This window comes from Tupaia chinensis, unplaced genomic scaffold, assembly GCF_000334495.1.
Source record: "Tupaia chinensis unplaced genomic scaffold, TupChi_1.0 Scaffold000118_1, whole genome shotgun sequence".
NCBI classification, from domain to species: domain Eukaryota; kingdom Metazoa; phylum Chordata; class Mammalia; order Scandentia; family Tupaiidae; genus Tupaia; species Tupaia belangeri.
In genome coordinates, this window is record NW_006159584.1 from 1,720,776 (window position 1) to 1,747,393 (window position 26,618).

At 37.0% G+C, this 26,618-nt stretch overlaps 1 protein-coding gene across 11 annotated transcripts in view; it reads right to left on the reverse strand.

Moving 5' to 3' along the window:
* Positions 1-26,618, reverse strand: part of PCDH15 (protocadherin related 15) — a 781,066-nt gene that overhangs the window by 477,992 nt on the left and 276,456 nt on the right. For all 11 annotated transcript variants that reach the window (XM_027770259.1, XM_006144390.1, XM_006144387.1 and 8 more), the window contains one exon: positions 789-908. In XM_027770259.1, the coding sequence (XP_027626060.1) occupies positions 789-908 (120 nt within the window). The remainder of the gene's footprint in view (positions 1-788; positions 909-26,618) is intronic.

Genomic DNA, 26,618 nt, shown 5'->3' on the forward strand with positions numbered 1-26,618 from the left:
TGCAGGTCTTGCACCTAGTGGCTTGAAAATCACGCTGCGTGTATATGTGTGCATGCCCCAAATCCTGCGAGGATAATGGAGAAGAGATTGTGGCATGGCCATCTTCCCGGGAGGTAATTTCTGACTTTTCCTCTCTCTCTGCTTCTACCCTTATGTAAACGCATGTGTCCTAAGGCAAAAACCTCTAAAAAAAAAAAGGTGACTAAGGCTGCATGGGAGTTTGTTCCAGCTTTAAGACCCTGCCCAACCTAAATAGGCATGACTTACAAACAAGTGTCTGGTTCTGGCTAACTGGGGTGGGAAGATCAGGAGATGGTGAGACCCTGTCAAAAATACCTACTTCTTTATCAATCTCCTTGTCATTAATAATCATAATACTAAAAAGTACGACAGAAATATTTTAAAAGAATGCAGAGGCAAGAAGATGGTGCATATTAAATACAATGCTCTGTGAGGTAGCCCCACCTGGGAAGGTTCCCAGTTCGAATCCAGAGACCTCTATGAACATACCAAGCACATGCCTGCCATGATCTGGGCCTGGCTAAGGGTTAGGGAGGACAGCAACATGGAAACCTTGTTGAGAAACTCTCTCTTGCTTACTAACTCAGGGAAGAAATAAACAAACCTTGAACTTAAAAATGCAATTTTGAGAATTTTTCATAATAGGACAATTAGTAATGTATTTCCTTCTAGGTGCTGAGCCAGGCAGAATAGTTCAATACCTGCTGAAATAAATATTAATTTTTCTTCCTCATACTGGAAATATTTTCTGGTAAGTCCTTACATACCGGGTCTTCCGGATTATACTGAATGACATATTCTATCTGTCCGTTTGGGCCATCATCAATATCTGTAGCTCCATTGTCCCCTGAAAATCCTGTAAATATTGTGGTGCCAACTGGAGTGAGCTGAAAGGAAAAAAGAAAAACTGTCAGTTCTTATTTCACCTGTTTCATGCTGGAAGTGTTCCAGCACAAAAATCAACCCTTGATTAGACCAAAAAAAAAAAAAAAAAAAAAAAAAAAAAAACCCACAGCAGACAGCTGCCCCCAGCCACAAACCTGAAGCATTTCAAAAGAACACTTCCGAACCTTAAATAGGAGTTCTTATGCTGTGTGGCATCAAGATCCTTGCTTGGGTAAAGAAAGATAAGGCTCTGATTCAGGATGAAGCGCATCTCGAGTAATTTCATCTGAATGCCCATAGGGAAAATGCATCTGTTCCTCCTTAAAAAACATCTATGAGCTATTATTTACAAGCTGGAATTTAAATTGCTCAAGGAATCCATTTTATTTTAAAATCAATCATTCTGGAGAGGAGACAATGACAAAGAGGAGAAAGCTAGAGGTTTCTTCAGTGTTTGTAACAGTAGGTTTCTTTCTACTAAAGCTGTCGTGTAACAGTAGCTGGTGAAATGGCCACATCTTTTCATTTTGGATTGGAACAACAGCAAAATGCAATGAGGCATATAAAACCATGATTTGAAATTCAGACTAAATAGCTAACCTTATTTTTCACTCATCTCCATCAGAGATTCACTGTTACTTTCTCTCACCTACAGGCCTTTGTACAATGTATGAATAGTCTTCAAAATATTCATGGAAAATCAAATGATGAAAAATACTGTGCATGATTTTTAAAAAAATTTGAACCAGAATAACCTTGTACTTTAATTTCATTTATCCACACATTTTAAAGAGATTTTTGCTATAAGGCATTTGTGCTCTCTGGAGAGAGAGAGAGAGAGAGAGAGAGTGAGAGGGAAAGTAAGAAATCACCCCCCAGGGGGGGATGGTCACTCAGCAATCCCTTCTCCTCCATTCTGCTCCTGAGATTTTGGGTCCAGGCTCCTGGCATGATATTTAAGCCACCAGGTTTAGGACCCAAACCATGGTTGGCCATGTGGGAGTTCAACACCTTAACCACTACACCACCTTCTGGTTTCTATCCACAAACTTTTTGAAATTTCCTTGTACTCTATATTTAGAGTATTCTTCTCAAACCTCCCTTTCCAGTCCTCAAGATCTAATTGAACCCTACTCATTAAGTTTCAAGTTAATTAAAAATTCAGATAGGAGAAAGAACCCTAAGAATACAACATGACATTGGCTAGATGTGGAGTGTGAAGTGTGACCTATATATGCGGGGCGTCTATACACACAAATGAAGAACTTGGGTTGGCCATGCAGTGTGGCTGTTAAGGCAGCCAGATCCCACATGGCTAACTACATGGTTTGAGTCCTGGACCCAAGGGCGTAGGAAATGTGCTGGGTCTGTCTGCTGTGCTCCCGCAATTTTGAAGGGAGAGATAATAGAGGGGAAGGGATTATGATGTAAGCATTCCTCGTGGGGATGCTTCTCCTTCTCTTTTCTCTCTTTCTCTGATGAGCATACACATCCACTAGTCCAAAAAAATAAATAAATAAAAATAAAAAAATAAAACAAACAAAAAACTATCCTGGCATTTGAAACCCAGAATCTAGATATAAATGAACCCACTCTGATTATTTGGTATAAGTAATAGAATGGCAATTTTTTATAAGAACTGCTGTTAGTCAAGGAAAAAGTAGAACATAATCAATAAATCTCAAAAACATTTTTTAGTTTCTCCTTTCTTATTCAAGATTAGAGTTCTAGGCCAACTACAGTCATGCAGATGGCAGTGTGCCACAGTCCCACACTGGTGCCAGATGGGAGGCCCAAGGTTTGATCATAGTTTGACCTAAATGCACAGTGTCTCTGGGTGTGTCCATGTCTGCCATGATCCTACGGTCTGGTAGAAAGGTCGTGGCATGGTCCCTGTCAAGGGCATGTGTCTTTGTCTCTATCTCATGATAATTTTTTAAATTTATTTATCTATTTTAATTTAGAGGGTGCATGCACTCGCTAGAGAGAGACAGAAACAGAAACACATAGAGGGAGAACGCTCCCCCCGATAGGGTGTGATCATGCCGTAATCCCTTTTTCTCAACTTCTCCAGCTTGTTGGGATCTTGAGCATTCATGCACATGCCACTGACCTGTTATCAAACTCACCAGCATTGGGATTCAAACTCCTGCTGCCTACGTGTGACCCAGCTCCCTTAACTACTAGGCTATAGGTCTGGCCCATATTTTTTAAATTACTTTTTTAAATGTATTTTTCATAGAACTCATTGCTAGAGAGAGACAGAGAGAGAGACAGTGAGAAGGAAAGTGAGAGATCACTCCCTAACGGGATGGTCACAATGAAATCCCTTCTCATCCTGGGATTTTGGACATTCACACACATTTGCCCAGTGTGATTTGCAAGCCACTAGGTCCATACTCAGCAGTAATCAACCATTTGGGAGTGGGCTTAACCACCATGCACCCTGTTGGTCCAGTGTGTGTGTGTGTGTGTGTGTGTGTGTGTATGTACATATATATGTGTAAATATTTTTTATTTTTAACTAATTAATTTTACAGTCATTATTCACTGAGCATTGTCATAGCATACACAATGTGATTTCCCATCCAGAATATACTGCATAGTGGCTTAATCATACATGTAATCATTGATAACTTTCCATTTCTAGTTTCATATATATATTTATTTACATACACATATACACATATATATGTATATTTTTTCCTCCTATTTTTCACCCTCTGCCATTTCCCATCCTCATCCCACATTATCTGTGGTGTCTACAGTTGCTTCCCATTCCTTCCCCCCCCACACACTTTATTGATTCACAAAATATCTTAAGTAATCTAAGTACTTGCAATAGCAAGTTCAGCTGGTATATACATATCTGTGGATACATGTCTGACTTTAGGCATGAAACTCTGAGTAGAATGAATATACTATAAAGTAGCACCTAGCTGATGCTATATAACTTACTACAGTCATTAAGTAGGTATTTTTTAATATCAAGAAAAGCAGTTTTAGCTTTAATAAATCAAAATACGATAAATGCTAAGACAGCTTTGCTTAAAACTTAAAGCCAGAAACAGGTTAGAATGCTGTTCAAATAGAAGGTACATGAACCTACTGGCCCCTCAAGACAAGACAAAAATCCTTAAATCCAGAAAACCAAGCCTAGAAGAAAATCAGTAATGGTTTAGTCAAAGTCATAAGATTCTATTTCACCAGTTCAGTCTCATGTACTTAATCTATCTTCTGCTGTGATCCAGCCTTCTTAATTTAATTCTCAGATATCATATTCCATTCCAGATTTGTCCCTCCAAGTGTAGTGGTATTTATAACTAATTGATCACAGCCAGTTACAGATTCCTTTGTTCCAAAATATAATTTTTAAGAATCTGCTTTCTAGGGAACCAGCAGTTAGTGTAATGGCTATGTCACTGGACTCCCACGTAGTCGACTGCAGTTCGCGTCCCGGACCCGGTGGTTTAGCACTCACGCCGGGCATGTGTGCGTGCATGCCCAAGATCCTGAGAGGAGAATGGAGGAGAAGGGATTGCAGTGTGACCATTCCTCCTGGGGGATGATTTCTCGCTTTCTGTCTCTATTCTCTCTCTGTCTGGTGAGCGCACGTGCCCTATAGCAAAAACCTCTCCAAAAAAAAAAAAATAGAATCTGCTTTCTAGAAGAAAATATTTGGATGATAGAAATTTGTTGGAATATATGGTTTGAAGGATTTTACTTTTTACAGTGTAATATTTACAAATCCAAAGACATACTTGTAAACTTAAATACCCAAATTATGAAAACAATCTGTATTTTTTCTAGTTCTCTATTTTCTGAAATTAATAGAAGGCAACATTAAATTCTATAATGCCTTAATATACTACCATCAATTTGTGTTTTTCTTCATCACTCACATGCCTTGAAATCACATTTATAAACAGGCATAATTTCTGATATCCCATCCTTGAACATGAACCCTATATCATATTTCCTTGATTCCCATTAAACAAATACACTTGGCAATAAACTCCACCAAGATTGATAACAGAATTCTGGAAAAGAACTAGCTATGTCTTCACTCATGGCTTCAGTAAACAGTTAATCCAGAGTAATTTCATTTCAGCTGCTGTCATTTCAGAATTTGATCTCATTTGGGGGTGTCACACAGTATTTTTCCCAATAGAAGTTGTACATCCATGTATATTTTTATTATTCTTACAAATTGCAAGTAGGCAATGATTCTATAATAAATTTTAGTAGTTGATGTTTTTAAATAGAAAGTAAAAGGTAATGATTGCTTAACTACAGAAATAGAGAAGACAAGTTTATAATTTCTGTAACTATCATACAGAAGTTATCAAATAGAATTTTAAGCTCTTTAAAGGGGATTTTAAGTCTATTGGAAACTAAATGGAAAGCATTAGTGTACCAGAAATAGATTTCAGCATCTTATTTCCTTATTTATTTATATGCTTTTTTTGGCTAGAGGGTATGTGCACTAGCCAGAGACAGAGTAAGAAGACAGAGAGAGAGGGAGAGAGAGAGAAGAAAGCACCCCCCACAAGGAGTGGTCGCACTGCATCCTCTTCTTCATCACTCCCTCCCTTTGGGATGGTGGGTACACATGGAAACACGCCTAGGGTATTTTTTCCAGCAGCTGAATCTGGGATTTGAACTGCTGGTTCATTCACATGGAATCTGGGTACCTTAATCCCCATGCCATGGAGCCAACACTCAGCATCCTCTTTCATTCATGGTGCTATCTCTGTTTACAATTTCAGTAAAAAAACTGAAGACATACATCCCTGCAACTCTGAAAACGTGGTGTTTAGTTACTAACAGGGGAAGATGGGGAGACTCAGGCAGTGTGCCGAGTTATCTGCTCAGTATTTGCCTACACCAGTGAGTTTACTCTCTTCTTTAGTTGTATATTTAGGCCAAAAAGCACAGATTGTTCCTGTTCATTTCTGCTACTAGAATATGCAAACTAGAATATGCACACACAGACATAAATATGTAAAATGCAATATTAAAGTGGCTCAGTAATTGGGCCGCACACATTTATTCATGATCTCCTCCTCAGAGTCTAGGCCTGTTCGTACTTACAGGCTGTAGTTTAGAATGTCTGAAGCTACCATAAGAGAAATCATTGAGAAAAAGTGAAGCATTCTGCACAAATATGGGAGCTTTGGCAAGACTACAAAGTCTCCAACAGAAAGGCCTATACCAGATGAAAAGACGCAGAAGAAAGCAAACACATACAAAAATGTTTTCATCAGTAGTAGATTCCAGCAATTTGTTTCAGTCACTTTCTTTATGTATATACCTACCAGAAACTTGTACATGTACACATACACACATGTAACCATGCCCGCATACATGACCTAAATATAAATACACGGATACATCACCATTCTCATTACAGAGGACACGGCACACTGGTACTTGTGACTTTGTTAGTATTATTGGGTCCTTGGCAAAGTCTTGATTCCGAGGATCCAATATTATGTAAGGGTTGAAAATCTTCACATGACGGTCAGATTAGATCTATAACTCATGCCTGAATTCATCTTATCTAAGATGTACCATATTTTCTCCATGCGGCACATTAGAGTCTTCTTGCACTTAGGAATCGCCAGCACGTCAACACCACACTTAGCGGCCATTTTAAACCATAAAATCACTGGGTAAGCCCACCTGGTGGTTAAGGCAGCTAGGTTCCACGTGGCTGACTGCAAAGTTTAAGTCCAGATTCAGAGGCTTGAAAACCAGGCCAGCTCCATGTGTATGTATGCCCCAAACCCCAAAAGGAGAAATGGAGGAGGAGGGATTGCAGTGTGACTAACCCCATAGGGGGTGCTTTCTTAAAAATAAAATAAAAAAAAAGCACAAAAATGAGAAAAACATGCTGCCAAAAGGACATTTGTTTATTCTATAAGAACTGAAACCAGGTGGCAGATCATAGCCTTTTCTGACCTCAGGTAGAAATGTGCACATTTGTGACAAAATTTTCCCTTTTCTGAGCATGCCATAATGACCACCGAAACACCAGAAGGACTGGTTTTATAGTTACTAATAATTTTTAGTAACTAGGATAATTTGCAAACCAGGAATCTTGTCTGTAATGAGGATTGGTTAGAGATAACAGACAATGCTAGTAATTCATTTGTCCTGTGGCTGAAAGATCCAATCAACCAGAAATGATGAGACTTAAGCTTGAGTCTCATCTCTGACTCTATTTAGTTACAAGATTCCAGATTTTTCACAAATACTCAATTTCTTTCCTGTGAATGTTGAAGTTGGATTTAAAAACTTATAATGGACTTCTTAGATATATATTTTTTGTTTATTATGTCAGTAGATTTGCAGAATGAATGAATAAGATGATGTCAATTCTTCCTACTTTTATATACAGATGTGGAGATTTATAGTCTGAATCTGAAATTTATATTCTCCTAAACAAGGTTATTCTAAAGAACTAAGTTGGAAAGTGTACACTACCAGAACTCAAGATTTTATTATAAAGTTGTAGAAAAGGAGACATTATTCTTTTTCTTTTCTTTTCTTTTCTTTGGAGAGTGTTTTTTTTTTTTTTGCTATAGGGCATGTGCCCTCACCAGACAGACAGAGACAGAGAGACAGAAAGCGAGAAATCACCCCCCATGGGGGATGGCCACGCCGCAATCCCTTCTCCTCCATTCTCCTCTAGGCATCTTGGGCACGCATGCACACCACACGCGCCCGGCGTGAGTTTTAAACCACCGGGTCCAGGACGCAAACTGCGTTCGACTACATGGGAGTCCAGCAACATAGCCATTATGCTAACTGCTGGTCCTGAAAAGGAGACATTGTTATACTGGTTTAAAAATAAAGAAATACACCAATAGGACAGTATAATTAGTCTGAAAAGAACCCCCATAGATAAAGTCATCTGATTAATAACAATAATAATAATAATAACAAAAACAGTTTAGCTGAGTGAGAATTCAATGGTATTTTCAATGAATAGTGCTGTGTCAATTAGATATTTATACGAAAAAATCAGTGTTGATTCCTACTTGACAGCCTACAAAAAACTATCCAGTATAGATAAAAATGTAAATAAGATAAAATTTCTAGAAGAAAATATGATAACTTCATAATATTACAGTCAATGATATGGGAAATACACACCATGAACCATGAAGAAAGAAATTTAAAAATTGGACTATAGGGTCCAGCAGGTGGACTCCCAGATGGCTAACTATATTTTGAGTCCTAGTCCTGACAGCTTAAAAATCACACTAGGTATGTGTGTATGTGTGCCCAAAATTCCAGGAGGAGAATGGAAGAGAAGGGATTGCATTGTAGTCAACTCCCTTGGGGGGGGGGGGCATGATTTCTCACTTTCATTCTTACCATCTCTGTTTTTTCCCAGTAAGCACACATGCTTTATGGCAAATAAACAAACAAACAAAAATAATAAATTAAAAACCCTATAAACTACATATTACAAAATTGGTGGAGATCTTTGCAATGTATATATTTTCAACAAAGAATTCATGCCCAGAATACATAAGTAAACTTAACACCTAGTGAAAATATGACAGACACTTGAACAGAACATTTCAAAAGTATTATCTTAAGGGCCAATAAATGCATGAAAAGTGCTCATTTTAATAGACATCAGAAAAATTCAAATATAGTAACAATGGAATATTTCTGTAATCCTCTCAGCCTGATAAAAATTACTAGTAGCAAAATACCAAGTTTCACCCAGAAGCTGGGGCAACTGAAACAATTATACTCCTGTTGGGAGTCAATATGTACAATCACTTTGTGAAATTCTTTGACAACTCTATCAATCTGATTATATACATGCACTATGACTCTGATTTTGCTCTTAAAACTCTGATATATTCTCATAGAAAAACAGAAATAAAGTATGAGTTTATTTTGATGCCAACATTTTTTTCAGAGTCAACAGTTTTTTTCATACTACTCATGTTTCATGAACTTTTTGAAAAATGTACTAGATGCTTCTAGAAGTAACTGAAATGTCTAGTATAAAGAGAATATCTAAATAACACACACACACACACACACACACACACAAGAATACTATACTGCTGTAATAACAGTATAACAGTATAGATGGACCACCAATGTGTTGTTGAAAAACACAAGCCTGACATATAAAGAGTGCAAGCTGTAATATTTTGTTTGTACCATGCTCAAAACTAGCAAAATAATAATAAGTTCAGAAATCCAACTACTCTTCATAGCAAAATTTAGTGTCTGTAGTAGTCTACTGACCTGTCAAAAATTCTTTCTTGTGAAACCAGCAGTTGGTGTAATGGCTATGTCGCTGAATTCCCATGTAGCCGACCATGGTTCTGGTCCTGGACCCGGTGGCTTAAACTCACACCAGGTGTGTGCGTGTGTGCATGTGTGTGTGTGTGTGCCCAAGATCCCGAGAGAAGAATGGAGGTAAAAGGACTGTGATGTGACTATCCCACTGGGGGGTAATTTCTCGCTTTTTATCTCTCTGTCTCTCTCTTTCTGGCAAGTGCATGCATCCTATAGCAAAAACCTCTCCTAAATCAATCAATCAATCCATCGATCTATCTGTCTATCTTAGCCTAGCATTGGTGAATATAAATGAAAATAAGTTTGCCCATGGTTAATAATTATTGAAACTGGGTGATGGCGCTGAATTCCCATGTAGCCGACCATGGTTCTGGTCCTGGACCCGGTGGCTTAAACTCACACCAGGTGTGTGCGTGTGTGCATGTGTGTGTGTGTGTGCCCAAGATCCCGAGAGAAGAATGGAGGTAAAAGGACTGTGATGTGACTATCCCACTGGGGGGTAATTTCTCGCTTTTTATCTCTCTGTCTCTCTCTTTCTGGCAAGTGCATGCATCCTATAGCAAAAACCTCTCCTAAATCAATCAATCAATCCATCGATCTATCTGTCTATCTTAGCCTAGCATTGGTGAATATAAATGAAAATAAGTTTGCCCATGGTTAATAATTATTGAAACTGGGTGATGGCTATTGACCATTGCATATGTTTGGAATTTTATTTAATAAAACGTTAAACAGCAATGAAATGTCATAGTGAACATTTTCTTATTTATCTAATATGTCCTTCCTTTTCTTTTGTTTGTATCAACTCAGATTTCCTCTAGATTTTCTTTTAAGTTTACTGACTTCTTTCATGAGAGAGAACATGCATGTGTAAACAGAAGAGAGACAGAGAAAGAGAGAGAAAGAGAGGGTCTTGTAACGCTATAATCCCCTTACCCCAACTCTGTAGCCATTCAGAATCCTGGGTGCACGCCCAACATGTTTTAGGTCATCTCAAGATCCTAACCCAAAGTCAATCGTGTGGCTTCTGGCATCGGAAATTAGTACACTACCATCTATCCCACCGTTGCTGAATCTCCCTTCATTTTCAAAATAAAATGTAGGCCCATCTGTGGAGTCACAGGGAGTTGGGTGCTGCTGTGTGATGCTGGGGACCAGGCAGGAAGACCTTGGGTTTATATGCCAAGTATGCTTCCACCTTCCAAGCACAGCTATGGGTACAAATGTGATCTTGGTTGGTTGCAAGTCAGAGGGAAGTATGATGTAATGCCTTTGTCCAGGATGACTGTATCTTACTCTCTCTCTCTAGGAAATACAGAAATTATTTTTAAAGTAGAAATTTAAAAAACAAAATGTAGGGACCAACAGATGGCATAATGGTTTAATCACTGGACTCCCATGTAGCCAACCATTGTTTAAGTCTCGGACCTAGTAGCTTAAAACTCATGCCAGGTGCATGTATGTGTGTGCCCAAAATCCCAAGGGGAGAATGGAGGAGAGGGCATTGCTACATGACCATCCCCCCAAGGGGTGATTTTTCACTTTCTGTCTCTCTCTCTTTCTGGCAAGGACACACACCCTTTAGCAAAAATATCTCTCTCTCCAAAATAATGATAATAATAATAAATACATAATAAAATATTGATCCAGCCTTGGTAGTACACAATGATGGAACCACATGGAAGGCCTGAGCTTGGATCCTGGGTCAACTTGAACATGCTGGAGTAGCTGGAAGGCTAGAAGCATTGGGGTTGTGGTGACTGTGGCATACCCCTGTTGAGGGTACCTGTCTTTTTCTCTCTGTGCTTCACTCATGAAAGTAATTTTAAAATCAAATAAAATGTATGTACAATGTTTAGGGAATGTCAGGCACAAAACATACTAAATAGTTGGTATCCCTGATAGAATAATACTGGTGTTGGTATTTTTTTTTATTCCCAAAGGCTATCAAAGTAATTGATTTCTAGTCAGTCTCAATTTTTGCAAGCAAATTGTGAGTATAAAAAGAGCAAGTTTAAGAAACTTTTCCAAAAAATACTCTCCTCAGCAGGAGAGAGCAATAGAAATAGAAAAAAAAAAACAAAAAACCTGAAATAACAAGTATGCTGTATGATCAGGAAGCACAACATCCCTAAATCTGACTTTGCCTCCTTGTTACAAAACAAATGTGAAAAGCCAAAAAGGTGGGAATCAATAATATTGACTTATTAAAAAACAGATAACACTTTACAAACTCCAAACTCCAAAACTATTTCTTAGAAACAATTCTAAGAAATAGTATTCAGTATAATGTAAACAGTAAAACTGTTGTCACAGTGGGGAATTACACATAAGAATATATTTTTTTGAAACAGTCTGTGCATTATGAAAGTTAGTAAGAAAAAGTAAAATTGGGCAAGATAATATAGACTAGCTGTTAAACATGGGTTAAATTACTGCTAATAAAGTTGCATTATTTACTCTGCTGCATTTTTATCACAGTGACTTATGAGATAATATGTAAATCCAGCAACATTTTGAGTGTATGTGTGTGTGTATGTGTGTGTGTGTGTGTATAAAATCAGACCTATTTCTTACTACCCAAACATTGAACAAGGAGCAGACTTATTTCTTACTACCCAAACATTGAACAAGGAGAACTATTCCATGTTTGGTACTTAACGCTTAAACATTATAGCCTCAAAGCCACCTAAGTCATTTAACTTATTATCATGACAAATAAAACAAAAGCAGTGAGAGAAAACACATATCTAAATGAACATGTTGCAGGAAAATGTTGCTTCTGATAGACTTTGATATCTTTGATTTTTTTTTTAATACTTTTTTTTTTTGAGAGATTTTTGCTATAGAGTGCATGTACTTGCTGGAGAGACAGAGACAGACAGCAAGAAATCACCCCCCAGAGAGTTTGGCCATGTCTCAATCCCTTCTCCTTCATTCTCCTTTTGGGATTTTAGGCATGCACACTCACATGCTCAGTGTGAGTTTCAAGCCACAGGGTCCAGGACTCAAACCATGGTCAACTATGTGGGAGTCCAGCAACGTAACCATTACTCCACCTGCTGGTTTTTTAATTTTTTTTTTAATTCGTAGATGTTTCCATTATAATTTTATTCAGCATGAATGGTGTATATTAGTCCAGTTAAAGATATTACCATACACATTATAATCAACAGATTCTTTTCCATTTTTGTGTTCCTTAAATGTTTTGCTTCTTTCTTTTGCCCCTAGATTCCCTCCTTTATCTTTAATTATTAAAGGGAAACTACAATAGAGTCCAATAAAGAACAGTATTTTTATACAATAAGTACAATCTAAATAAAACCACTGTAACTGAAAACACCTAATATAAAAGGATATTTTCCTGTTTTGGAAACTTGCCTGAGAATAAGTCACCATAAATGGATGATTTAAAATATAATAGATACAATTTTTTTCTTTTTTAAGAATCCGAGTATTTTGTTTTCACTTGCTCCACTACTTCTCCCAAAATAGAACATCTAAAGGGTTATGGATGTTAAATAATCTGAAATAGAAATAACCACTACCTGGGCCAACCTGCATAGGGGGCCACATCCTATAGAGCCCTCTAGAGTTTGAGTCCAGGTCCCAGGAGTTTATGAAACATGTCATGTGCCACACTTCTAGATTCTGACATGTAGAAGGAACAAAGAAAGTGAGATTTTAGCATGATCAAGCCCCATTGGGGGGAACGTTTTCTCTTTTTGGTGCATGCACATGCCCTCTGCCATTTGAACAATAATAAGATTATTTCACTATAATAAAATAAAGCAAGAAAAACTAGTTTAATAAAAAAAGAATTTATCACTACATTGTGCTTATCATATAATAATAATAATATGACAGAAATAGCATCAATAATTGCAGCTGCTCAATTTCTACTAATAGATAAACATTATCAAAAGAGAAGCATTATGTTTAGTACAGATGTCCCAATCCCCAAGGCTTACACAAGTACCAGTTGGTGGCCTATTAGGAACCAGGACACAGAGCAGGAGGTGAATGGTAGGTGAGTGAACAAAGCTTATCTGTATTTACAGCCACTCCCCATTGCTTGCGTTACTGCCTGACCTCAGCCTCTTGTCAGATCAGCACTGGCATTAGATTCTCATAGGAGAGAGAACCCAATTATAAACTGTGCATGCAGGGATATGGGTTCCACGCTTTCATAAACCATCTTCCTTTTCCCCCATTGTCACTGTAAATATTGTCTTCCATGAAACCAGTTCTTAGTGCCAAAAGGTTTGGAAAATGCTGCTCTAATAGAACAAGCTTATATTATCAGTCCATATTAAATTATTACATATTTATTTGTTAGTTGTCAATATCATTTATTTGATTTATGGTACTAATAAGTCATTTCATGTGAACTGACCTCTTCCAAAAAATTCCACCTATGAGAAGGCAAAATTATGGACAAATCATCACTACAAGGGAAAATTAACAATGAGACTTTATGATTTGTCTCTTGAGTTTGGCTCGCATATATCCAATTCATTTGGGATGGTTAATTTTATTTTTTTCACTTTTAAGGCTTTTGCCATAGGACATATGCACTTGCTGGAAAGAGACAGAGAGAGACAATGAGAGGGAAAGTGAGAAATCATCCACCTAGGGCGATGGCCATGCTACAATCCCTTCTACTATTCTCCTCTCAGGATTCTGGGCATGGACGCACATGTACTTGGAGTGATTCCCAAGTCATCATGTCCAGGACTCGAACCATAGTGAGCCATGTGGGAGTCTAGTGCCTTAACCACCACGCTACCTACTGGGCCCTGTGATATTTAATTTTATTCATTTTATTTTTTCACTTGGCCATGGGGTGCCAAGATATTTGGCTATGCATTATTTTGAGGATGTCTACAAGGGTGTTTTGGAAGAGACTAACATTTGAATTGGCAGACTGAATTTAGAGCACATTATCTTCTCCAGTGTTGGCAGATCTCATCTAATCCGCTGAAGTCCTGAATAGAAGAAAAAGCTTGAGAAAGGGAAAATTTGTCCTTTGCCTATCTTTGAACTGTGTGGGACATAATTGTTCCCCTGCCATCAGACTCAGATTTCAACTGGAAATCCCATCCTTAGCCCTCCTGTTTCCTCAGACCTTCAGACTCAGATTAGAAATTTACCATAGATTCTCTTAGGTCTTGTGATACTTACTGATCTTGGCACTTTTCAGCCTCCATAATTACATGAGTCAATTCCTTACAATTTCTCTATCTCTCTCTATGGACACCCACACACAAAAAGTTGGTTCCGTTTCTCTGGAGAAACCTGATTAATATACCCCTGATTCTAGTTTCTACTCAACTAAGGAAAAAATGAGTATTTGAATTTATAGAGGTAAAGATTAGGCTCCCACCACTCCTAAGCTTTACATATCCACTGTGTAGTATTGCATAAAACAGTCTCTGATCTAATAGGAGCTATATAACCTTCTAATCATATGATCTATCATAGTCCATGGTCCTCTGAAGATTATCCATCATCTCTGCGAACTGTTGTAAATTCCTGACCACTAACTTATGTAGTAGTCCTGGAAAACTGACTCTCCTTAAAATTAAGAGACTTTTTTCTCTCCTCCATTCAAGGTCACCTCAATTATACTGCATCACCTGAAGAACAACTACGATAATATTGATAAATTTCCAAATTTGCAGTCACTCATTCTTCAACTATGCTTTATTCTTTAACCTCCTCCTCAGATAAAATAATTTCACAAGTCCTTTCCTGCAGGTCATCTCTGCCTTGGAAATATAGTTTAAAAGTTGCAATATATCTGAAAACCAAGGGATTCCCACAAATAAAATGCAGAATTAAATTTACAAAATGGTGCTATTAGTGTAATACTATTGTGAACATCAGCTTTTATCCCATGATGAAATTACATTATTTCTGAGTCTCTGATTACTTATTGAAAGATTATTATGGGCCAACCAAATCATTGCTTCTATGACCACTGTGTTGCATTTACACTAATTCATAATATTTGTTTTATTCAAGAATTTACCAAAATCAGCTATTTGAAATCCATCTTAAAATTTTTGAGGATCATTAGCAAATAGTACACATTCTTGAATTCACATTCAATGGAGGTTATCTTGTAGAGATTTATTAAAATTGAAAAGAAAACAATAAGTAGAGAGTTACAGTTGCTCTTTTCCTTTCTTTTTAAAATCTAGTTAATACTAATTCATTGAGGTGTAATGTATACAAAATAAAATTTAGAGATCTGAAGTATTCAATTTGATGAATTTTGACAATTGCATGCATCCATGTAATGATGACTTGTGTATGTGTCTCTGTGTGTGTGTATGCCATTTCTATCACTCATAAATTTCCCTTCTGCTCTTTTAGAAATGGTCTTTCCAGAAGCAATCATTTTTTAAAATTTCAGTCAATAGAACTTACTTTTACCTGTTCTTAGAATTCAATAGAGGTGTACTTTTTTGGTCTGATTTCATTCGCCCATCTTAATGTTTTGTTTCTCTTTCCACAAAAATATATTAAAGTATGTTTCAGTGACGTTCCTCATGTTTCCTTTAGCAAAATAGAGTTTTTTGCTTTTTTATAAAAATTCTAACTTCACGGTTCAGCAAATGGCATAGTGATTAAAGAGCTAGACTCTCAGGTAGACAAACACAGTTCATGTCTCAGACCTGGCAGCTTGAAATTCATGCTTAGTATATGTGCTTGTATGTCCAACATCCCAGGAGGTGAAGGGAGAAGAAGGGATTATGGTGTTGCCATCCCCTTGGTGGGTGATTTCTCATTTCCCCTTTCACACTCTTCTCTCTCTCTCTTTCTACAGGGAATACACGCACCCTATGTCAAAAACCTAGGAAAAAAATTTTAAGTTCTCTCTTTCTCTCTAAGGATTTTGCAATAGGGTGTATATGCTTGACAGAGAGCGAGAGAGTGAGAAGGAAAGTACAAAATTGCCCCCTAGGGGAGAAGGCCACCCAGCCATCCCTTCTCCTCCATTCTCCTTGAGGGATTTGCGGCATGCATTCACATGTGCCTGGTATGATTTTCAAACTATCAGACCAAGTTTTTGAACCATGATGGGCCATGTGGAGGTCCAGCACTATAACCACTGTACTACCTGCTGGTCCCCTAATCTCATATTTATCACGAGGATCAGATGATTAATATTGAAGATAAATTTATCTGTAGATACTATTATAACAAACTCATGTAGGTAAGTGTCTTTAACATAAAAAATAATAATTATTATAGAGCATGGTATGTAACAACTATTACCTTTCCTAAAAATTGAAGACCAATTAAATTCAATGAACATATGTATTTAATTTGTATAAGAAACTGCTTAATTATATCTATAAACTATAAAGAAAACCTACATAAAATGTATTAAAAGTGTGTAACTCTTATATAGAATCTCATTGCTATGGTTCATCATGAAGACCATCTGCGTTCTTAGAGCTACAGAATGATTCTGATAGAAACAGATGCTTAAAAATACATGTCTAAAATAGAAGGAGATGCTATAACCCAGATGAAAGAATGGCACAAAATTTAGGAAATTGGAGCAGGAAAGTGAAAGATTCAGAGATAATGTAATTTCACCTTCACTACTGAGTAAAAACTTGTCTCAATAGTGTTCTACTAATTGCTACCTGTTTACAAATTTGTCTCTGCTTTTTCATGAGTAGAGAAAAAGAATCCTGGGTTTCAAATCTATTGCTATTTCTAAACCATATTTCTAAGTCATGGATGACTTGAAAGATAAGATGATTAAAACTTATAAAAAGTATTTTTAAAAATTACTACTTTTAAGCATTAACAAACCTTATAAAAAATATTTTTAAAAATTACTACTTTTAAGCTTTAATGCATACTTATACCACTGGGATATTTTGTTGTTGTTGTTTGTTTGTTTGTTTGTTATGTTACTGATTTAATAGTTAAGAAATAATTGGGGCTTGGAGATAGCATATGGCATAGCAGTTATGTTGCTGGACTCTCATGTGGCCAACCACAGTTTGAGTCTCAGATCCATTGGTTTGAAACTCATGCTGGGCATGTATACATGCATGCCCAAGATCCTGAGACGAGAATGGAGGAGAAGGGACTTCAGTATGGGTCACTTACTCTCTCACTGTCTGTCTCTCTCTGTCCAGCAAGAGCACATGCCCTAAGGCAAAAACCTCTTAAAAATAATCAAAAATAGAGAAAGGCTAAGAGAGCTTCTCCTTTACGTCATAATTCTAATACTTGGTGAATAAGGTCTATAACTCAGATTGTCTGATTTTAGAGTGTTCATTTGTAAGCAGTGGGCACTCAATATATTTGATAAATTGTATTACTATTTATACAGTTTTGGAAGATGTTAAATGGAAAGGGAAATAAATAAAAGCTGGCATACAACAGAATTCAAGATTCACAGATTGTCCAAATGGAAGAAATTTGAATATTGTATTTCATCAAAGATAGATTGTTTTTGGCCATAAGGAAAATATTCTTGATATATTTTATAGAAAGAACAAAATATTCAACTTAGCTAGTACCTACATTAAAAAAAAAAAAACTCATTGCAAATAGTTATTACACTTGAAACAGGCTGATTCTTAGCAAATTATTTCATCAGTTCCAACATTCCCCATGGTTTCAGTATGCTAGCCCTTGCCCAAGTAATCATACATTATAGCTAGAGCGTGGTGTAAAGGGTCCAGGAAGTGTTCGAGGAGCAAAGAGAATAAAGAAGAAAATATTTTCAACAACAGTAATTTATATTTTCCCCGACAGATGATTTTTGAACAAATCAATATTTTGTCATTAATAAAAATGCTGAGAGACCGGCAGGTGGCATGGTGGTTAAAAGTGCTGAATTCCCACATGGCGGACTGTGGTTGGAGTCCCAGACCTGATGGCTTGCTTTCAGTTTCTCTCTGTCTCTGTCTCTATCTGGTCAAATTGAAAAATAATTATAACAAATGGAATTAAATAAATAAATAATTTTATTTAAAAAAAGCTGAGGGACCAGCAGTTAGTGTAATGGCTATGTCGCTGGACTCCTACATAGTCGATAGCTGTTTGTGTCCCGGACCCGGTGGCTTAAACTCACGCCGGGCGCGTGTGTGTGTGTGTGTGCCCAAGATCCCAAGAGGAGAATGGAGGAGAAGGGATTGTGGCGTGGCCATCACCCCTGAGGGGTGATTTCTCACTTTCTATCTCACTGTCTCTGTCTGTCTGGCGAGCGCACGCGCCCTATCGCAAAAATCCTCTCAAAAAAAAAAAAAAAAGCTGAAAGTCTGATGATGAGAAAAATATTTACAAATCTTAACATAGTCACCCACAAAACAGTTTTAATATTCATTAATTATGAAGTTCAAAATAATTAATAAATACAGTGGGAAAAGCTGGACGATACCTTCTTACAAAAATGGTAAAAGCTACCTTTCTCATTAAAGGGACAAACTGACATTATATCTCTTATGTGACATATTATGAAGAATATGCTATGTCATCTTTATACTATTTCTGCACAAAATACATAAATCATGAGGAAATATTAGGCAAATCTAAATTTAGAAACATTCTATAAACTGTCCCACTACTGAATAATACTAAGATCATGAAAGTCCAGGAAATGGGAGGGACCTCTAAGATGGAGACTAGAAAAACACGACAGTTAAATGTGATGTGTGGTTGTAGGTTGAATCTTTGACTTACACAGGGCCATATTGGATCACTCAGAAAGACCTGAATGGTGTACACAGATTACATGGTTATACTGCATTAATGTAATTTTCTGATTTTGATGCTTACACTGTGGATATGCACAAGAGTGTTCTCCCTTTTAGAAATTATACACTGAAATGTTAGGGGTTTAAAGAGTTTCATACGTGTAACTTACTCTCATTAGTTTAGAAAACACAGTTATATATTTGTATATAATGCATAATATATAAGTGATGATGTGGTTTATGATCATATACATATATGCACTTAAGCAATATATAATATAAATGCTTATACTCTACATATACACACAAGTGTCTTATCTATGTATGTATCTGTTAGAAAGAAAAATGATCTAACTTAAATCCTCAAAACTCTTAAGGTCATCAAAAATAAGAAAAATAAAAAATTGTCAATTTAGAGAATAAAAAAACTGTCACAGTCTAGAGTAGACTAAAGAGACACGGCTCAAAGACCTACAAATAGAACTACCATATGATCCAGCAATCCCACTTCTTGGTATCTACCCAAAGGACAGAAGAATTCTTAATAGGAAAAGTGCTTGCACATCCATGTTTACTGTGGCATTATTCACAATTGCTGAGACATGGAACCAACCCAAATACCCACAAACAGATGGATGGATTAAAAAACTGTGGCACATATGGAGTACTACTCAGCCATAAAAAATAACAAGACCCTGGAATTTGATAGAAAATGGTCAGATATGGAGGATCTATTGCTGAGTGAAGTAAGCCAGGCTATGAAAGAAAGATATTGTATGTATCCACTCAATATATACCGACTATCCGCACTCTATAATAGAGAGCAAAAATTCGGAGGACATAAAAACAGTGAAGGTACTTAATGAGAATAGGACAGTGTGGAATGGGGTAAGTGAAGAGAAGAGGCTAGAGAAAGATAGCAAGTGAACAATAGAGAGACAGGACGTTAGTGAGAAACAGATAGGGGTTATTAACTGTTGATGATGACATGTATAGTATTCTCAACTGGATTGGTCTGAGAAGTATTTCATGATGGGCAAAGTATTTTTACAAGCAAAACGAGAAATAGCAATTGACTGTTTTATAAAAATAATTAGAATAATAAAAATAATGATTGGGGAAAACAGAAAAGATATGGAATGTTGAAGTGGGGAGATTAATGTCTCTGTACTGACTGACATGCATGGCATTCCCTTTTGAAAAAACAATGTAATACACTGTAAAGTTTATGTAATCCAATGTAATATAAAGAAGATTATGATGATAAAAAAAAAGATATAAGGCAAAAAAAAATAATAATAATAATTTGTATTGGGGGAACCAGCAGTTAGCGTAATGGCTATGTCACTGGACTCCCACGTAGTCGACCGTAGTTTGCATCCCAGACCCGGTGGCTTAAAACTCATGCTGGGCATGTGTGCGTGTGTGCCCAAGATCCCAAGAGGAGAATGGAGGAGAAGGGATTGCAGTGTGGCCAACCCCCCTCGGGGGGTGATTTCTCGCTTTCTGTCTCTCTGTCTTTTTCTGGCAAGTGCATGTGCCCTATAGAAAAAAAAAAAAACTCTCAAAAAAAAATAATAATTTGTATTGGAGACAGTCAAGATTTCCTTTTTCAGTTACTCTGAAATATACGTTGTTGTTCACCGTGTTCACCCAAATGGACCTCCTGACACTAGACATTGCTCCTCTTATTTATCTTTTCTCAAAGCACCATATATAGTACATGATTATCCTACAAAACTATTACTGAGCAAGGAGATGATTTAGAGCAAATGAACAAGTGCAACTTCTTAAAAATGAGGATTAACACTTATTCACATTAATGATATTTATTTTTTACTTTTCTGAAGAATTATTTTATTTAATTTTATTTTTTTAAAAGTTGACAAGGGAGGAACAGAACAAGAAAGAGAGAGAAAGGGAAAGTGAGAAAGCAAGCTGCCAGGTCCAGGACTCAAAGTGCGTTGGCCACATGGGAGTCCAGGGTACTTCACCACCACACCTGACGGCCCCAATGGTCATATTTATTAACTCTTCTTTTCGAAAACATTATTGTAAGAAGAGGGAAGAAATGACTTTTTTAAATTTCATGGAATTTTCTCTCTATACCCAAACTCTCTTGCCTGATGCTTTTGTACAATATGATGATCACATACTGTTGTAGAGTGAGAGTATCTTGGTTTCTGGCTTTGATTTGCCATTAATTAGCAGTACAATCTTGGACAAATTAAGCAATGTTTCTTTATTCCTAAACTTCACATCAATAAAATAAAAACAATAAATACGCACAGTTTGAGTTTATATGTAGATATGTATAAGTTTAAAAAAGAACCATTTCATGGAAAAAACTTAGAATTTGCTTGACATAAAATAGACTTAACAAATGGTAATTAGTAGAATTAATTTATCATTATAAGCTACTTTTATTAATTTCTTTCAATCCTAGGAGATAAGATCCAACTGAATTGAAAAAGAGATCTATGCAGAAATCTTATTATAAGGAAAATTTTTTTTTTGAGAGGTTTTTCGCTATAGGGTGTGTGCGCTCGCCAGACAGACAGAGAGAGACATAGAGACAGAAAGCGAGAAATCATTCCCCGGGGGGATGGTCATGCCACAATCCCTTCTCCTCCATTCTCCTCTCGGGATCTTGGGCACGCACGCACACGCGTGAGTTTTAAGCCACCGGATCCAGGATACGAACCACAGTCAACTACATGGGAGTCCAGCAACATAGCCATTATGCTAACTGCTGGTTCCCACTATAAGGAAATTTTTGACAAGAACAAATTTAGAAGTGATTTGGTATAAAATTAATGAGTATGCCTAATAATAGAAAGTATAAAAATAATAAATACTAAGTTATTATAAATCTAGGTTTTGTTTAAGCTGTTAACCAGGGCAGAATTTCTCTTATACTTGTAAGGTTACTATTTGCAAAACAACTTGATTATTCCTAAAACCCAAGGTTATTTCAAATGCTAACATTCACCTTTGTAAATTGTAAATGGTGTTTTCAAATTTAGATTTATGAAGCATCCTTTAAAGTTTCATGTTATTAAGACCTGAAAGAAATAGAACTTGATCAAACACAAATTTATTAAACTGACTGTGAAGCTCTTGGGACCCTTTGTATTGTAAAAACTGCATGTACGAAAATCTTGTTAAAAAAAGAGAGACATTTGGTCAAAGGGGAATCTTATTGATGTTGTTTAATCAATACAACTTTAGTTTTTCTGGGACATGAAAAGTAGGGTAAAAATTCTCAAGTGATCTTACAGTCATATAACAAATAAATACAAAATTCCCCCTTTAGAGTTTGTAAAGAAGACCATAATTCATAGAGCTCATATTTACCAAGTTATTGAAACCTTTCTTCTACCGTTATCACTGATATTTTAAACTATTAATAATGATCCCTGGAAAGTAAAAAATTAAGTTTTCTTTGGTTAGTCTTAAGTATATTTGCCAGGTAATGAAGAAAAACACCCTAAAGTCCTAGTAACTTACTGTACACATAAGATGAGCTCAGGTTCTTTCCCACCTGACTAAGGGATAGTATGTGCACACCGATTACAGTCCTGCAGTGACCACATTGTGATAGTCTTAATTGTGCACTTTTTGCAAGACAAAGTTGCAAGTAGCATATAAATAATGAAGAGATCCAGGTGTCTTAAGAGTTCTTTGTCTTGAGTTCTTTACCCAGAACAGAACTGGTGATAACAGCTTGGTCTAGACCCTCAGGACTGCTCAGCACCAAGAAAACAGCACCAGTCATCAAAGACGACATGGTAGACAGTCTCTGGATTCCTAACCACATGTTGGTCACATTCCCAACCCATATTTAAAAGCCCTGCTTGTCCCTCCTTTGCAGAGACAGCACTTTAATAGTTTTGGACTTGGAACCAGAAGGTGGAGTGGTAGTTAAGGTGCTGAACTCCCACATGGCCGACCACAGGTTGAGCTCCACACCTGACGGCTTGCCTTCTCAGAGTCTCTCTCTCTCTCTCTCAAGTGTCCTATAGCAAATTGTAATAATAATAATAATAAATTAAATAATTATTTTTAAAAGAGTCTTGGACTCTATACTCTCCCAGCTAATATCCTGCATAACAGAGTTTTCCTCTGAGCAAACTCTCATTGTCTTAGAAGTTGGCTTATTGTGTGATGAGCAGTCAGGCTTGGTCCATTTGTCCAGCAACACTATGTAATCTGCTACAATAATCTGGGAAGTTTTTACCAAAGTCAAACAAAAATTAAATGGTAACAAAGACAATTCCATGGTATCGTGATGACACACTGCTCAAGTGACACTAGACCCAAATGGAAGGTCTCTGGTTTAATTCTTCAGTCATTCTGTACAAACTGAGCAGGCAAGCCCATGCTCCTGGCTTACTGGGTGGACTAGGGTGGAAAAATTAGAACATGAGACCCTACTAAATGTGCTCCCCATTTGCTCTTTTTCATTATCTCTCTTTTGGAAGTAAGAAGCTTAAGAAAAAAGTAAATGATACTGCAAAGTGTTCACCAAGTAAATTCAAATCAACATCAGTAGACAACAGTGTTGGTAACAGACATCAAGTACACATTTCTGACTAGCACGAGGTTACATTATAAATATTTCTATATACAGCAGTGTCAAATTGTATTTAATATATCATTTTATGTGGAATCACAATGGTCACTGTGGGTGCATTTTCTGAAGTTAAAATCTTATTGGGTCGTTGGGAGAGTCATGACGCCTTTTTTTTTTTTTTTCCTATAGAAAACCACATCATGACTTCCCCGACAACCTAATAATTTACTGTTAACCAGATGTACTTATCATTCGACCTCCTAAGCCTCAGTTTTCTCAACTCAATGACAAGAATGGCACTTTCTGGTTAGACTACTGCATGGACTAAAAGAGTTTCACCACAGTGCTCAGTGTATAGAAATAGCATGATAAATGGCAGTTTTTTCTTTACTTACGTGAATATATTCCCTAAAACATGCTTCTGAATATGCTCCCCAGAAATAATGTGTACAGCCATTATCATGAACTAAGAATGTGAAAACTAATTATGCCCTAATTATGGTGTGATCTTTGGACTTAAGGTCATAAGAGTATGCCCTCATGACTGAGTTGTGGTGGGTTTATAATGAGAGGGACTCAGACCAGAATATGAAGACTCATGGACACTGCCTTTATTAAAATAAGTAAATTAAATATTAACTTTTTTGTTGTTGTTGTTAGAGGGCATGTGTCATGTGTTCACCAGAGAGACAAAGAGACAGAGAGAGGGAGAGGAGAAACCACCCCTTATGGTGAATAATTGCACTGTGATCTCTTCCACATTTCTATTTATTTTTTAATTTTTCTCCTTAAGGTGCATGCACTCACCACAGAGAGAGAAGGAAAATGAGAAATCACCCACCAGAGTAGATGGCCACACTGTAATCCCCTCTCCTCCATTCTCCTCTTGGGATTTTGGGCACACATGCACATGTGCTCAGTGTTTTTCAAGCCGCTGGATCCAGGACTCAAATGCAAAGTCCACCATGTGGGATCCAGCCCTTTAAACACCATACCACCTGCTGGCCCTCTTCTCCTCCATTTCTTCATTCTATCTGGATTCTTGAGCCCAGTGTGCTTCTCAAGTCTCTGGTCTCTCCCTTGTGTTATGATCAGAGTTCTGCAAGAATACCACCAGTTACGCCCCCTGGACCTTGAACCTCCAAACTGGGAGCTCAATAAAACTGTTTTTATAAATTACCCAATTTCAGATATGTTCTATTATTAATAGCAAAATAAACTACACATGCTATTTGATGTTTTTGTATTGTTTCCTGTCCTTCCTGCCTCTTTCCTTCATTCCTTTCTTCCTACTTCTCTCTCACTTTCTTCACTATAAGCCACATGCCTGTCAAGAGAAATGCAAGGAAACATTCTTCCAGAAAGTGCCAGCCAATTATCTTCAATAAATCACATCAGATCACAGCAACAAAATACATTGAAGGTGATATTCAAGGTGATAAAAATAACAAATTAATATTGACTGAAAAATTGCCCATCTGAGAGGAGATCATTAAAGACTGAGACAAATATAACCTCTATATTAACTTGAGATAAATTATTCACAAGCCTAAGGAAATATTGTATCTGCCTTGACTTGCCCTTGTTTACTTTTTATTATATCAAAAGGAATTTTTTGGGAGGGTGGGATGCATGTATTATTAAAGACATCACTGTCAGTAAAGAAGAATTATTGTCCTAAAAATCTTCATAACCGATCAGCTACAATTGTATTGTGCAGGTTGTTGCTTAAACCAGTCAGACTAATTATTTAATGATACAATTGAGCAAAATCATTGGGTTGTTGGAAAAGTCAAGACGTACTTTTTTCTATGCAAAAATATGTCATGACTTTTCCAACAACCCAATCATTGAAAGTTCTCAATTACCCAGAGTTAAAATACCAACAATGTTTTATATCTTGCTCATGAATAAGGAATTATAGGCCTAGTTATAATACTTGATCAACACTTGATAAAGACATTAATAATATTTTGGGAATTCTTGACACTAATAGAAGAGCACATTTACAAATATGTAAGGAACTTTCATTGAATGCCATTATATAAATGCTGACTGTGATTATAATATTTTTACATACTACCAAAAATTTAAGCCCTTTTATTTATTTCTAGAATCAGATACATGAAGGGCCAACAAGGTATGTGGTCTTTAGGGTAGGATTCCACATGGTTGACTTGCTGATTCAAGTCCCTGTCCTGGTCCCTTGAAAATCATGCTGGGAGGACCAGCAAATAATGTAATAGCTATGTTGCTGGACTCCCTTATAGTCGACCATGGTTCAAGCCCCAGACCTGGTGGCTTAAACTCACGCTGGGCACATGTGCATGCATGCCCAAGATCCCAAGAGGAGAAGGGATTGCAGCATGGCCACCCCCCAGGGGGGTGATTTCTCGCTTTCTGTCTCTCTGTCGTTCTGGTGCATGCACATGCCCTGTAGCAAAAACCTCTCCAAAAAAAAAGAGAGAAAGAAAGAAAAATCATGCTGGGAACTTATGCATGTGTGCATGCTAAAAATCCTGAGAGGAGAATGGAAGAGACGGGAATGCAGTGTAGCCATTCCCCCCGGAAGTGATTTCTCACTTTTCCTCTCGTTTTTTTTTTTTTTTCTTCCTGTCTCTCAGGTGAGAACATGTAACCTATGGCAAAGATCTAAAAATTAAAAAATCAGATATATGAAAATGATTTGAACTTAGCATTTAGGTCGACTATTATAAAGTAGTGAAGGGATGATAGAATGACTTGCTGAGTTTTTTTTTTTTTTCTTTGTTTTAATTTTGCCAGAAGGTACATATCTTATCGGAGAGAGTTGGTGAGACAGAGACAGAGAGAGAGGGAGGTGGGAGGAAGCATTCCCCATGGAGCACAGTCACGCTGCAATCCCTTCTTCCACATTTCTTTATTCTGTGGGGATTCTGGGCACTCGTACACCTGGGCTTGGGGTCCTCCTCAAGCCACAGGTCCCAGACGCATATCTCAGGGTTGGCCATCTGGGACCTAGCTGCCTTAAACAGCAGGCCACGGGTCAGCCCAACTTATTTTTATTCTGAACTTTGTGACCAATA